This window comes from Mastigoproctus giganteus, chromosome 1, assembly GCF_048544385.1.
Source record: "Mastigoproctus giganteus isolate SK-2022 chromosome 1, ASM4854438v1, whole genome shotgun sequence".
Classification (NCBI taxonomy): Eukaryota; Metazoa; Arthropoda; class Arachnida; order Uropygi; family Thelyphonidae; genus Mastigoproctus; species Mastigoproctus giganteus.
In genome coordinates, this window is record NC_143575.1 from 256,696,631 (window position 1) to 256,713,609 (window position 16,979).

General features: G+C 34.7%; 1 protein-coding gene across 2 annotated transcripts in view; it reads left to right on the forward strand.

Annotated features, from left to right (window-relative positions):
* The window catches only part of IntS4 (integrator complex subunit 4), a 97,986-nt gene that overhangs the window by 71,939 nt on the left and 9,068 nt on the right, over window positions 1-16,979 (forward strand). For both annotated transcript variants that reach the window (XM_090385799.1, XM_090385793.1), the window contains 2 exons: window positions 1,857-2,002; window positions 15,671-15,764. In XM_090385799.1, coding sequence (XP_090241925.1) covers window positions 1,857-2,002; window positions 15,671-15,764 — 240 coding nt within the window. The remainder of the gene's footprint in view (window positions 1-1,856; window positions 2,003-15,670; window positions 15,765-16,979) is intronic.

The following is a 16,979-nucleotide window of genomic DNA, read 5'->3' on the forward strand; positions in this document are numbered from 1 at the left end:
ATTTCTTCTAAGCACTGGTCTATGGTTAAACCACGCACGAAATTATACCGCAAAACTGTCCTTATCTCATTTCGTGACCACGATGCCATCGCAAGCACTTTACACTCTCACTACTAATGAATAACTGAGCCCATCGACTTGGTGCGGCGGCTACTATGCACGTATGAACATGTCTCAACATGCAGCAACAAGCAGCTTCCTGTGATTTATTGTTGCGTCATATTGCAAAACTTTCCTAGTACCCTTTGTATGTTCTTATCTCTACATTATTATTGGAAAAAATCAAATTCAGAAATTAAAAAAAAAAAACTGTAGAAAACATTTACAGATTTTTTTTTTATGAAAGTTAGCTTCTACATACATTTATGTATGCAGCAGATAACATTTATTATTCATTTTTTTTTTATCCTCTACATCCATTTATATATTACTTGATTTGGTTTTGACAAATTCAGGATCTGAATTCCGCAGAAGTGCTTCAGTTTTAGTTTTGGTAAGCTCATAGCTATCTCTTATAAACTGTTTGTGTTTACAATCAGTTGGTCTTAGGCAAGAGTTGCATGTTTTTCTTCCCAATAAACTTGGGTTTTTTCCAAGAAACTAACAAATTGGCTGAAGAAAACACAATTACTGATACAATATACTAATACCTCATAGCCTTAGGCACTTAGCACACATCTAAGGTATTACAAAGACAAAGTGGTCAACTTTAATCCAAACATAATTGGAGATTTTAAAGAAAGCAATTTCAAAAGAAAGAAATGCATAAGAAAGACATATTCAAACATGTTTTATCACAACAAATAGTTCATGAAATGTTTCAACAAACAGCATGGAATATGTTTGTTCTGTTTTCCCCCTCCTCTACACCTTCATCATTCTGGTTTGTTACTATCATTGAAAAGGTACAAAATGATTTAAGTTTTATCTTAACTTACACTTTTCCTCCATAATTAAAAATAAAAAAATAAAGATGCCATTACTGGTTTCTCTATTTCAACTATCTTCCACTGGTTGTAGGCATATAACACAATGGATACTCTGATTATTAAACCTTCTGTCTAATAAGCAGAGTATCAGAGAGAGAGAGAGAGAGAGATTCCCTCTCTTTTTGGCCAGCATTAACTTTAACTGACTACCTCTCTACCTCAAAGAATCCAGAAAAAATCTATTTTATTCACCTCAGAATTTTCAAAACCATTCATTTTACCATTATTTCAATAGTCTCATATGAATTATCAGAAAATAATAGAATTAGCTTTTTTATTATTGTAATTAGTTGCTTCTTTCGTGTATTTATATGTTTATGCAACCATAGCCATGTAGTTAGAGTGCAAATACTGAGTTATCCTCACCAAGTGTTCAAATCCATGTGATATCTTGAAATATAGTAATAACCTTGTAAATTCCTCTAAGTGGCTGTCCCAGAGTACAGAGTATAAACATAAAAATAACTTATATTATTATGTTCATCAGCATCATTGGCTAATTCTGTTAGACCCAGTGGGTGTACAGGTCGCTATGATAGTTCAACTCTTCTAAACTGTCAGCCTTCCATTCACTATTTTCTTTCATGTTGTTATATTACTTGGTAGTAAAAAAGCAATCAGTTTTGCTTATCTACTGTATTACAATTTCATCATCTTCCTAGTGTAATACTACTATAAATATCTGTCTCTATAGTGATTTGGAATATATAAATGATTATATTCATTTTGTGTGCATACGATATGAACTGACAAATAAAAAAATCATCCTGTATAATGTAATATGCAAGATATTAAAAAATTATGTATGTTCACTTTTTAAATAATCTAATTAATTAGCAGCTAAGTAATAATAATTTATCTTTTAAGCTTCCTAACCAACCAGCTAGCACACCTGCCCCTGTATCATCAAATCAACATTCAAAAGCATTTTTACACCAAGTATTAGAGAGAGTTGCTGCTTCTGAACATCGAAGGCCTGAGGCTAGGCAAAAATTAATGGAAAGTGCAATTCAGTAAGTTTTCATGAAATTTAGGATAAAAGAGTGCTTCATTTAAACTATTAAATAAAAATAAAATCATTAAGAGTTAAATCATTAAACCATTAAGAAATTCTTAATTGATTGAAGTGTGAGACAACCACAGTTCTAAATATTTAGTAAAAATTGCACATTTGATTTTTACAGAAACTGCAAGGACTTTCATTGTATGTTAATTTTCTTTAAGGAATGTTTGGATATTGTTAAAATTGATAAAAAATGATGCAAGGAAGCAATGCCCATATGATATTAGCCTTAAAAATAATAATAATAAATAAATCCTATTTGCATAATTATAATTCATATGCAATTAGGATCTATGCTGCTTTCAACATTTTTCTTTGTGGAAAGAGTAGATGAGAAATGCAGTGTTGTGAAGTCCATCCCGGTCAGCAGGGAGATAAGCGATTGTACTAGGAATGTCAAACAGAAGTCTAAGACAGATTTTGCACAATGATCTTTAGTTCCATATGTACAAAATTCAAATTGCCCTTGTGGTAAAAAATCAGGATAAAATTGCTTGAGTACAGTTCTGTAGTAAATTTATGGAAATTTTGGAAAATGATGCAAATATTTTTATTATGTTGGATGAGGCCCATTTCCACCTTTCTGAATTTGTTAACTAGCAGAACTTTCGCTATTGGTCGGGAACTAACCCAATCCACTTCTACTAAAGCCCCTACATAGTGAGAAGGTAACTGTCTTGTGTGGTGAATATGCATTTGGAATAATTGGACCATACTTCTTTGAAGAGAATAGTCAGCCTGTAAACGTGACTACTGATTGATACAGCACAATGTTGGAAATGTTTTGGTTGAGGAACTCTCCAGGTTCAAACAAAATAATGTCTGGTTTCAACAAGCTGGAACAACACTACACTTCAAGAAAAATTATGGAAATTTTGAGGAGAATGTTTCCTGAATGCTTGGTTTCAAGTTTTGCTGACATCCACTGGCCATCAAGGTTCTCAACTTGACCACACTGGACTTTTTTTTATTTGGGGATAACTAAAGGCAGAAGTTTACAAAACAAAATCACTCTCAATTTAAGAACTAAAGCACTGGATTAAGAAGAATTTGGAAGAATTAATTTGTTATTTCTTCCAATTTGTTATAGCGAGTATTTGTAAATAATTTGTTATAGCAAGTAACGTATAGTTTTATGCAAAGACTTCAACAATGTATTGAATGCACTGGAGGTCATTTGGAACATGTCATTTTTAAAACTGAAACTTTCATTTTCAAATACTAAACTGCATTTGTTAATGCTATTATTTCTTTAAATAAAGATTCTCAATCTGCATCTCATCTTCTAAAAATAATTTTTCAAGAAACATCCACTCCTACCGTTACACTTTGTATTTTTCCACTTATTCTCAAAGCCAGTGCTCCTCAGCTTACTTCTGTTCTGTGTTGCCTTTTCAAACTTTCTTATTCCACTGGTGTTTCCTTTTCTGCTTGGAAATTTGCTCATATTCAGCCAGTTCCTAAAAAGGGTTGCAAATCCTTCCTATCCAATTATCATCCTATTGCATTTAATTCTATTCTTTCTAAAGTAATGGAGAAATTTATTAACCACCAACTCCTAACTATCTATAAACTTCCATATGATCAATAATCACCAGTTTATTCCATCAGAGCTGATCCATTGGTGATATGTTACTCATCTATGGACAGATTCAACGAGCAATTCCTCCTGAGAATTCAAAGGCTTTTAATCGTGTTTGGCATAAAAGCCTAATAAACAATTTTTTTCTTTGCCAATTTATTGGCAAAGAAAAAACTGGTGTCTAGTTTTTTTTCTGACTGCTCACTGCAGGGGATGGTAGTCTTCTAACTGCTCCACTGATTCAGATGTTCCCCGAGGTTCAGTTCTTTCTCCCACTCTTTTCCTTTTGTATATTAATGACCTTCTTCCATTGACTGGAAATCCTATCCATAGTTTTGCTGATGAGCACATTGCATTCTGCCTTCTATTTTGAAAAACCTTGCCCTGCACAAACAGCTTCAACTTCTCAAATATCCACTACCAATTCTCTAAATGCTGATCTCCAGGTAATTCTCTATTGGGGCAAAGATGACTTAGTTAATTATTTCAATCCTTCTAAAACTCAGTCCTGTCCTATATCTCACAAAAAGGATTCTTCTGCTCCTATGCTTATCTTTGATGACAGTCAGATTTCTAGCCAAGATCACCATATATCTCTGTTAGGAATTACCCTGACATCTAATCTCTCTTGGCATAAGCACATCACAAATATTGCTTCCTGTGCATCAAAAAAACTTTTCTTTTAGTTCTTGATGTTACTCTTCTTCTATACAGCTGTTCACTCTGTATAATTCTCAAATCCACCCTACCATGGAATATTGTTCTCACATCTGGGATAATACCCCCAAAAACTCCAGGCTTCTAGATTTCATTCTAAAGAGGGCAGTTAGGTAAATTAATGACCCATTTTCTAACAAAGTCTCTCCACTCTCTGTTTCATAGACATTCTGTTTCTGCTGCATGCTTTTTCTAGAGATATTTCTATACTGTTCTTCTGAATTTGCATCTATGATTCCTCTTGCTCTTCCAAACCAGTCCGAACACTTGCTGCAATCAGTATCCTTTTACTATCCAACTTCAAATTTGCAGGACCAACTTTTCTTCTTTCTTATTTATTCTTTAAAGTTCTATTTTCTGGAACAGCCTCCTTCTAACATATATCTTAAAAATTATAATATACGCTGATGAGCCAAAACATTATAACCAGTGAGTCATTATGCAAATCGAAGCAACTGCAGGTGAACTACGGCGCATGTGCAGATCAGGACACAGTATAAAAAATACCTGATACTGAGCTCCGTTAATTAGTGTTACTCTTATTCTTCAGATGGGAAACGCAGTGGACTTAAGCAAGTTTGACAAAGGACAAATTGTAATGGCCAGATGATTGGGTCAGAGCATATCTGAAACAACATGGCCGGTGGGATGCTCACAGTCAGCCGTGGTTAGTATCTACCGAAAGTGGTCCGAGGAGGGGGAACCCACGAACTGCCACCAAGGTGTTGGATGACCACAGCTCATCAATACTCGAAGTGTACAAAGGCTCTCCTAGATGATACGTGGCAACAGAAGGGTGACTGTGGCACAACTCGCCGGTAATTGGAATGCTGGTGATGGAAGTAATGTGCCACAGCACACAATACATTGAACCTTGCTTAAAATGGGACTGCTTAGCCGCAGGCTGCTCCAAGTGCCAATCGGTGCAGCCTGCGGTAACCATGGTTCACTGGTGACAGCACCTACAATGGGCATGCAAGCATCAAAACTGAACCTTGAGTGATTGGAAGAAGGTCGTCTGGTCCGACGAATCACGTTTCCTGTTGCACCCTGTGGACAGCCGGGTATGTGTGCATCATTTACCTGAGGAAGTGATGGTGCCTGGGTGCACTGTGGGATGTAAACAAGCAGTGGCGTCGTGCTTTGGGTGATGTTCTGCTGGGTTACGCTGGGTTCAGTCGTCCGTGTGCTGGACACTCTGATGTCTACCACCTACCTAAACATCGTTGCTGACCAGGTATACCCTTTCATAGCAACAGTCTTCCCCTCTGGCATTGCCATCTTTCAGCATTATAATGCACCATGCCACACCGTCCGGATTGTTCAAGACTTGTTCACAGAACATGAGGATGCCTTCCAGGTATTGCCCTGACCTCCAAATTCCGCACATATCAATCCCATTGAGCATCTGTGGTTAGTATTGGAACAGCAACTCCGATCTGCTGCTGCATCTCAACCACGGACCTTACAGGAATTAAAGGATCTTTTGGTTACGTGTTGGTACCAGGTACCACAAGACACATTTAGAATCTTGTATCATCCATGCCTCACCAGATATGAGCTGTTTTGGCTGCAGGTGGAGGACCAACATCATATTTGGTAGGTGGTCATAATGTTTTGCCTCATCGGTGTATATACAGGGTGTTTCCAAAATTATGGTCAATAATTTAAAGGTGAAAAGTACAAACTAAAATAAGCAAAAAAGTCCCAGTGAACATCGGGCAGCAAATGAAATGTTTTTGAGATAATGCACATTTTCTGTTAAGATCCACAGCTGACTATGGGGGAGGGGGTAGTCTGTATTTCTGAGACCTTGTACACGCTTGATATGGTAGGGTACAGTGATTGGCAATGTAAAATTCACCACACACTGCTATGACTCAGTACACGCTCTTGCATGGCAACGAGCGAAATTCCTGGATTTTGTTCTATTCTTTCTAACATCCTTTCCTCAACATCGGGTGTTATGCTTTTGGGTCTACCTGCTCGTACTCCATGTGTGAAGCACCCATGTTCTCTAAGGCATTGATGTACCCTGATGAATGTGCTGCCTTTGGTGGGGAAATGCTTCTTGGTACAAACGTGGAGCCTCAAGTGCACTGCCATTGGCTTTACCATATATGAAGTGCATGTCCACATAGTCTTCATTGCTGTAACCTTTTTCCATGTTGACTATCCTTTGACAAGTACTAGTATGCCTGCTATGTCTCAGACCAGAGAAAGGGGAAAGGGAGAGAATGAGCATAACCTAATGTAAACGAACAAGCCAGTGGTGAATTCCAACTAGAAATGTGCAATATCTCGAAAACGATTCACTTAAGGACCCCAGACTGTTTACTAGACTTCTTTTGCATATCGTAGTCTGTACAATTCACCTTTAAATTATTGACCATCACTTTAGAAACACCCTGTATAGTGGAATAAATATATATAGTGGAATCTTGCACACAAATAGTATTGTGTTTGTTAGTAAATAAGACAGAAAATGCAGTATAGTTTATAAATAAAGATATTCTTACAAAAAAACATTATATATATATATATATATATATATATATAAATGAATATTAAATGTAACCCCTTAAAGTTAATGTTTAAGTGACATGATGAAGAGGTATTCTTTTGAAGAAATGGTTTCAGTGAATAAAAGATTAATAAATCAGATACACCTAAAAGCACAAAGCAGCATTAAAGGATGCAAGAGTATATATATAAGTTTGTATTAATATATTGAATAAAGTATGTATAAATGGATGTGAAAGTTACACAAAGTGCCAGTAACTAGAAGGGTGAGGAAAGTAGAAAAAGAAGTGTAGTAGATTTGTGAAAGGTGGAAGGTTAATGTCCTAAAGGTTATGATGAATTAAGAAAATTATGGGCTGAATTACCAAGCCAATAGAAAGTGTGAGAACTGTAAAGTAAAATTAGTACATCAAAATACTAATAAAATAAAAATAAAATGTCAAGTTGATAGTGTTATAGCTGTCGTCAGATATTGGAGGGAAAAAATATTTAGAAAATGGTTGAAAAATATAGGTAAGGCAAATATGCTTGATCCGATGTCAGCTGAAATAAATAAATTTGGTCTTCACAACCCACCAAGCTTAGTGCTATTTAATAACTTTTTCTTTGCTTTTTATCCTTCTGCTGTCTATTTCTACTGTACTTTCCGTTCGTAAAACTATTAGCGTACACGAGGATGATAATATTTCTACTATCCTACTACTATAGTTATTTTTCTTCTGTATTTATTTGAAATACTCCTTTTTCCCTTCCCCATCCTCAATTTAATCCTCACCCTATACCATGTGCTTGTTCCAAATTTATTTATTGAAGCATTTAAATCTTATCTGTACATAGTTAAATCCTACAATACATATTTATATTAACCATATTTATTCTAACTTGATCCTTATTTTTACCTAAATAAATTACAGTGTATTAGGACTACCTTGTCCATACTGTGTTAGAATGTGCTGATTTCATTTTCGTTGCTTTTGGTCTTTCACTTTTCTTCTACTACTATGGACAAGTATAGAAATGCAGTTCCTGATACATGGTCAGGTGTAGTCCCCTGATGAAATACCTGATCATGTATCAATATTTGGCGCCCCCGTAGCCAGGCGGGCAGGCAGCAGTGTTAGCACACACTTCTTGATTAGACCGAGGTTCGAGCCTGTGCCCACCAAATACGGAGGATGCGGAAAGGTCAGGAAATGACCACCACATATCCCCGGAGCAATAGGGCCTTAGTGGCTAATGTTCCTAAAAACCACATAACTAGCTATAAACTAGCTAGTATCAATATTTGTTTATTTGCAATGGGTAATACAAGTGTGTGTATATATATATATATATATATATATATATATTAGTGATAAAAAAGAAAATTAATAGCTATAATGACAGCAACTGTAACTAATATTTATGGGTCAATGCAATTGCAAGCAATCATGCAATACACCCATAATGTATATAAAATATTAAGGATAATAGAAAATGATAGAAAAAGTAAATCAATCATAATACTTTCAGGGACTTAAGAAAACACAAAAAAAAAAAAAAAAATTATCGCTTTTTACCCACAATCTAGATGACTTCAACTGGGGCCAACCACCCAGACTGAAGGCAAAAAGCGACAAGAGGTTCTCTATTTCTGTAATGATCAATATATGCTAAGTAATTTAAATCTAAACCAAATATAAACCAGTATAGGCCAAATATAAATCAAATGTAGTAAATAGAAAGTTAAGAAATTTAAGAAATTTTAGAAATATTAGAATCAAAGGTAAGAAAATATAAGTAAAATATAAATGTAAGCATATATTAATCATCGTTGACTTGACAAAGAACATAATTTAATGATTAAAATAAGATTAAATATATAATACACACTACATATTTACCATATCTGGGACATAATGTAATAGTCGTCAAAATAATATGTGGTGCCCCCTATGTGATGTATACGGTAAAAATAAATATAAATAATTAATCAATTAGCTAATCAAATAGCCAATCAAATTTAAGTTAACACAAAGAGAAACGGCGCTTCCATAGCCAGGTGGGAAGGAGCAGCAGTGCGCAGCACACGCTTCTTGATTAGACCGGGGTTCGAGCCCGTCACCACCAAATAGGGGGGGATGCGGGAAGGTCAGGGAATGACCACCGCATATCCCGGAGCAATATGGCCTTAGTTGCTAATGCTCCTAAAATCCAAATAACAACAACAACAACAAAGAGAAACATGCAGATAGTAAGAAGAAAAACTAAAGGAGTAGGAACAATAGAACCTGAACTCCACAAAGGCGAAAAATAGTGGTATAGATAAGAAATAGTTTCTCCTATGTCCCCTAATAATTTCGGAGAAATAAAAATAAAGTGTGTAGGACAGCTTAAAGACATTACAAGATATAAGTTGTGGCTCGGGTATGCCTGGGATCGCAAACCCGTTCCTATAGTAGGACCCTGAGCTGAATTTGCATAATTACCTCAGCATGAACTTAAGTGAATTTAAATAAATTTAACTATATATAAAAAAAATAAAAAAAATGATACACTATAATTTGCAAGCCGGTGGGTACAAGTTTTCTAAGCCGTAAGACACCAAGAATGCAAAGTGTATCCTATGTACATATATACATGGCACTAAATATGATAATTATTTAAAAATTATATTGAAACTATGGGTTTGGAAAACAAATTTTTGAAATTAATTATGCTTATCGCTTTCCTGAAGTGATATTTCAGGTAAGCGATAGGGAAATTATTATTAATCAACTTGTTGTATAATGCTGTTATGTTTGCTGAACAGTTTTTATTATTATTGCAAATATAAGCAATCCTCAGACATTGCGATAAAATAATATTAGCATGCATAGATCTCCAGTTTGTAAGACTGACTACATTGAAATTAAATGCATCTCTTTTATTATATACATTTACATCTATATTATTATGGAATATTTCTATATGAAGATCCAGATAATTCGTTATAGTATCGGAACTATTAGTTTTTTCTAATACAAGTTCTTCTGGATATAATTTACTGTAATCCTGGACAAAATGTGGACAATTAAAAACACATAGATCATCTATGTATCTGTATATTAGGTTATCTTGGAATGCCCTTTCTGTATAATATAGATAAAGGTTTGCGATTATGCTTGATGCTGGACTTCCCATAGGGGTGCCAGTCAATTTGCAAGTATAACGATGTTCCCTCACATACATAATTATTAAAGATGCATAAATTTATTAGAGTATCCCAATAGGTTAAATGAACCTTTATAGCATTTTTATTTTCCAAATATAGTTTCTGGAGAACGACTTTTAAATTATCAAGATTAATGCTCGTAAATAGACTGTTAAAGTCAAATGTTTGTATTTGTTGAATATTGTTATTTTTTTTCCATTTATAATCGGTAAGTTATTATTTATTATAATAGTTTTATTTAAGTTATTTAATATAATTTTAAGTAACTTTTCTAATGTTTTTCCGGGAAATTTAGCATAACTATTTCTACATGATGTTATGAATCTGAAAGCAATAGGTGATTTATGAAATTTGGGTATGCCACATATAAACAGATATTTTAGGTTATTATACTTTAACTTTAATTTTTTATGCAATGCAATTAATTTTTTGATTATTATATTAGAAGAAGATGTTATGTGTTTATATGTATGGCTAGACTGTAGTTCATTTTTTATAATTTCTATATAATATGATTTACATATGATTGCGGCGCCTCCATAGCCAGGTGGGAAGGAGCAGCAGTGCGTAGCACACACGCTTCTTGATTAGTCCGGGGTTCGAGCCCATCACCACCAAATACGGAGGATGCGGAAAGGTCAAGGGAATGACCACCGCCTATTCCCGGAGCAATATGGCCTTAATTGCTAATGCTCCTAAAAACCAAATAACAAACAAACAAACAAACATATGATTGCATAATTGCAAGCAGCTTTGTCAACGGGAGTAATTACAAAATGTTCATGTATATCTTTGAGCTGCCTATTTATTAATTTGGTATTATATAGATTATACTCTATGAATTTTAATTGATTATATTTGTTAGATATGATATTAATCATTGTAAATAACCGCATGTGGTATTCCTCAACCGGTATGTTATATTTGTATGCTGATCTTATGCAGTATTTTAGTAAATCTAGATATAACAATTTTTTAAAGGTAGATTTATTAATAGGTAGATTAGGTCGAAATTTAAAACCCAGTGATAAAATATCTCTAAGTTCAGGATATGGGATTATATCTAAATTGCTGGTTATAATGTGGTTATGGTTAGGATCCACGTATCTATGAAATGAAGGTTTGTGGCAAACACATGTATCCTGTCCGATGTTAATATTGTGAAGGTTTGTAGCTATTATTTTATAGTTACACGCTTTAAGACCAAATGGTTTAGAATATCTAAATCTGATATTAATATGTAAGTTATTAATAGGCAGCAAGTCATTATGTAAATTAATAGTTTTATGTATATCCAAATCATCCATCATTTTATTTTGAAAGTATAAGACGAGAACAAAGTTTTCTGGTTGCTTGTTAATATTCAAAATATTAATTCTGAATTTAACAATGTCTAATATAATGTGCATAAGGTGAGAAGATGAAAAGACATAATCATTGGCTTTTCTATTTAGTGCTTTGATAAGTTTTTTGATATTTTACTAATATTTAATATTTAAATATTTTACTAATATTTATAGGATCAGTGTCCCACATTTTGAATAAATCTATGAAGTCTCCCTGTATATACACACATACACAGGGTGTCTCAAAAATATTGGTGTAAATGTTTAGGGGAGGTAGGTAACATCTAAAGGAATATGAATCGCATAGGAACCCATAACCGGAAATGTCACTGGAAAGTAGTAGCAGAGGCACAAGAAGCAGAAATGACACAAGACAGTAATTAGTGGCAAACATTTATTTGACATAATATTAACAATGGAGTACGAGATGGATGCATTTCATGATGTTACAACAGATGCTTGAAGGTTCCACCATGAGACGCGATGCATGCGTGACACCAACGCAGCATGGATTGGCGGACACAGTCGAACACACCTGGAGTTTCTTTGACAGTAGCAGCAGCAGCACAGATGAGTCTCACCCCGAGATCCATTTCCGTCTCCACAGGTGATTCATACACGATAGATTTGAGGGCCCCCCGCAGAAAAAAATCAAAGCTCGATAAATCAGGTGAGCGTGGGGGCCAGGCAACAGGTCCACCACGGCCAATCCATCAACGCCCAAAATGCCTGTTCAAATGGTCACGAACACACTTTCGATAATGGGCAGGCACCCCGTCATGTTGAAACCAAATGTTGTGTCTCACATTTGCTGGAACATCGTCAAGTAACCCTGGTAGAACTTGTTCAAGAAAGATCTGAATTTTCATTTCATTTCAAGAAATTTCATTACTTGTTCAATTATTTTCCCTTCTTATTCTAATTTACATCGGAATAATTCTTTTGCTATTGTTAGATTCTTTGTTTTCCCCATGGATAATTCCATATTATGCTGTTTTGCTTCTTTTTTTTTTTTAATTGTAGCATTCTTTTCGAATTGTTTTAATTTTCTGCCATTAGTATTGCATCATCTGCATAGCTAATTATATATATATTTTTTTTATTCTAATTCCTTTATTTACTCTCTATTTACTTCATTAATTAATTCATTCATTTTCAAGCTGAAATAGTTGTATTCTCTTTGTCTTATTCCTTTAATTATTTTTATTACATTGATCTGTTTTGATTATGCATTTATTTTCCATATATGTATTTTCCTGATTACTTCAATTAATGTGCAAATGTGTCCCCAGTACACAAAGGGGGAGCAAAGAGTAACACAAGTAATTACAGACCTGTTAGTTTAACTTCTGTTCCAGGGAAAATAATGGCTGGTTAAAGAAGCAATGCAGGATCATCTAGACAAGATTGCAGTAATGGTTCAGACACTGCATGGGTTTGTTAATGGGAAGTCTTGTCTGACAAATTTGATAGGATTCTATGATGTGGTCACAAGGAACTGGATACAAAAAATTATTTTGATATTATATACTTGATTTTAGGAAAGCGTTTGATACTGTTGCACATGGAAGGCTACTGTACAAATTGGAGCAGTATGGCATTAAGGGCAAGTTGCTACAACGGACAAAAGGATGGTTGAGTGGGCAAAGATAGACAGTGGTAATCAATGGACACTGCTCTTCATCGTGGGTGCCTCCGTAGCCGGGTGGGAAGGAGTGGCAGTGCGTAGCACACGCTTCTTGATTAGACAGGGGTTCGAGCCCGTGACCACCAAATATACGGAGGGTGCGGAATGACCACTGCATATCCTCGGAGCAATATGGCCTTAGTTGCTAATGCTCCTAAAAACCAAATAACAACAACTGCTCTTCGTGGACTAATGTTATTAGTGGAGTCCCCCAGGGTTCGGTATTGGGCCCATTGTTGTTTTCTGTATTTATCAGTAATATTGATGAAAGCATATCAGAGTTAATGTCTAAGTTTGCAGACGATACGAAGGTTGGCAGGGTTGTTAATGACAGTAATGATAGTACACTACTGCAATAGGATCTAGGAAAGTTGAGCAGATGGGCTGAGAGGTGGTAACTGAAGTTTAACATTGACAAATGCAAAGTACTGCATACGGGTAGCAGTAACCCCAGAGTAATGTACCACTGGGTGGTAATACACTCAGGGTAGTGGAGAATGAGGTAATTGTGCAGTCAGGTATAAAGTTTTAGCATTGCAGAAGGGCTGCAAGAGTAGCTCATGGTATCTTGTCGATGATATATACAGGAATTTTGCTAGCAGGGATAAGGAGGTGATTGTCCCCTTGTATAAGACAATGGTCAGGCCACTCCTTGAGTGCTGCATAGAGGTCTGTAGGCTCATTTTAAGAAGGATGTAGAGCTGCTGGAATGAGTACAGAGAAGGGTAACGAGAATTGTGAGTGGAACAAGGGTTGCTGTTACCAAGAAAGGCTTAAGTTCTGCAAATTGCAGCATCTGGAGACTAGGCACCTGTGAGGTGATCTGATTGAGGCCTCCGTAGCCGAGTGGGCAGGAGCGGGAGTGCAGTAGCACACGCTCTTTGAGTAGACCGGGGTTCAAGCCCCTGACTGCTGAATACGGTCGATCTGCCAACCCGCACTGGACCAGCATGGCAGATTATGGTCCATTTCCCTCGGCATGAATTGTTGAGGAGGCTTCCATCCTGCAGTGGGTTGATAATGGCTGCACTTTACTTTACTTTTAAGGCCTTGAATGGATTGAGTGAGCTCAGTACTGATGGGATTCTTCCTCTTGTTCAGATTACTGAACTGAGGGGACAAATTTAAACTGATGAAAGACAATTGTACAATAGCTGTGTGGAAATTTGCCTTTAGCCGGTAGGTGATCGATAGTTGGAACAGACTTCCATCTGTTATAGTGGAGGTCAATAAATAAGTTCAAGGCAGAACTAGAGTTCTGCAAACATTTGGAGTGAATGGATGGGTGAATTGGGAAGCGTTTTTTTTTTTTTTTTTTTGGCCGATGCCATATAAGCTTGCTTTCTTGAATCATATGCCTCTGCTAATGCTAATGCTAAATATTTAGGAACTTTGCACAGATTTCTATTATATCTTTCATTTTAACTTTAACAAAAGCTTTTGTTAAATCTGCAAAACACATAAATTAGTCTAATATAATTAGGAAAGGGCTGTGGTGATTTTCCCTGAAATTGTTTTCTCTCTAAAAATTGGTCTATTATACTCTAATGATTTTTCTATTATCTCTTTATCATCTTTATCATAAATATTGCATCTATGCATGATCTATTTTTTCTAAATCCCTGCTGGCTCATCACTTAATTCTATAATTTCATTTTTTTTTTGAAATTTTCTGTATACAATTTTAATGAGGTATAAAATTCATACCCCTCTAATTTTCTGGCAGTTGCTTATCTTCTGTGTTTTTTATATTGCTACTGTTATATATATATATATTTTTTTTTATTATTATTATTTTTGGCAGTCACTTGGTGTGTTCTTTTCTTTAAAAATCTGTTTCAATAATTCTATTAATTGTGTAGTTAGCTTTGCTCTCCTGCATATTTTGGTAAGTCATTATTGTATCTATACCAATACTTTTCCTATTTTTTAGTTTTCCTATTATTCCTTTAATTTCTTAAGTATCTAATTCTATGTCCTCTTCCCTGGTCTTGTTTTCTTTGTTTTATAATATTTGCTGCCATTTGCCTGTATATAATGTTTTTAAATAATTTTCCATGTAACTAAAATTGTGTTCATTATTTTAACATATTCATATAATTCTTTTCTTTGATTCCGTATTATTTACCAAATTTTTTTTGTGCTCTGTAGAAACACGTTCTAACTCTTGTGATTTATGCTCATAAATAGCTTGTATAAAATTATTTTCATGACAAAAAATGCTTGTTAATCTAACTCCATTAGATTGTGTTTAATTTCATGTCTTATGTTTCTATTCTTTTTGTTTTTATTTTTAATTTTACAGTTATGTTATCTGTGATTTATTCCAGTGTCTTCTGTAAATTCCATGAACTCTTCTAGACATCTGAGTTATAAATAACCTAAAACTAATACCACTAATTATTAGTAAAAAGTGTGCCTCTATTTTCTTGGGAATAGAGACCATGCCTATCCCATTATTACATTTAGAAAAGTTTTTAGAATAAATCACAGGTAACGGATTATTGTAATTTTCAAACAAGGTTTTGAATCTTTTGGTTCACTTTTAATTTCAAATTTTTAATTTTTAGAGACTTACAGAGGTTGTCCCAAATTGAACCTGAACTTTCTGCTGCAGCCAACTGCGGAAGTCTGTACATCCAGTGCCAGCTTCTATTAGCTAAAGTAAGTAACTTCATGATATTCCATTTGGTATGTATTGTTTTGTTACTTTTTTATAATTCTTCCATATTTAAGATTATATAATTAGGTATTTTTGTTTTATTTTGTAATCAGAGGCTTCTGCATTGATTTATTGCTCTGAAATTCTCAAAAGTTTTGTTTCGGATCTTGTAGTTAGTTAACAAATATCTTCAGTTAGAAATCAATGCTATTATAACATTTTGATTTTCTAATAGATAGAAAATCTCTCTCTCTCTCTCTCTCTCTCTCTCTCTCTCTCTCTCTCTCTCTCTCTCTCTCTCTCTCTCTCTCTCTCTCTCTCTCTCTCTCTCTCTCTGTGTGTGTGTGTGTGTGTGTGTGTGTGTGTGTGTGTGTGTGTGTGTGTGTGTGTGTGTGTGTGTGTGTGTGTGTGTGTGTGTGTGAGAGAGAGAGAGAGAAAAAAAATTTAATCTCTAATGGAATAGCCTAGGTAATTGAAACTGCTTTTTGGAAATGAACCCGAAATATAAATGAAATAAGTATCATCTTCTCTTTCTTTGTTTTTGCTTAATTGAACTGACTTATATGACTTGCATTAAATATCAAGGAAACTCATGGCAAAGTGCCTTCACAATATGCAAGTCATGCATTGAGTATCAAGCCTAAATGTGACTATGCCCTACTTGTACAATGTTGTTGTTATTGGGTTTTAGGTGCCATATATTGTGCCATATATATTATGTCTTTAAATTGCATATCTTCTGTGGTTGATTTTCTGTTTTCTGGATGAAAAATCCAAGTTTCTAGGAGGGAAAAACCATGCTACCCTCAAAATTTAATTTTATGTAAATTTTTTTTTTTTTAAAATCTGCTGTACCATCTCATATCTCACATATTGTGGATATAACTCATCACTAGGTTCAGATCTTCACTGTCCTTACAAATCACTGATGAGACTCCAGAAGGATCCCAATTTCAAACATGGTTAATGACATGCACTTTAATTAAATAGCACTATACTTCACCATTTGCACATTCCTTTTATTTAGAGTAGTGCAGTACTGAGATATCTCATGTCAAAGTTCCTCTACAATATGAGATCAGTATGCTATTTGTTCATTGCCATGTACAAAATGAAATTATACCTTGCATGTACAATTAATGACTTGTGCTATGTAATTATTATGGTTATCAATTTGAAAGGTTGTGAATGGTTTTTTGGTTATTCTAACAGAAAAT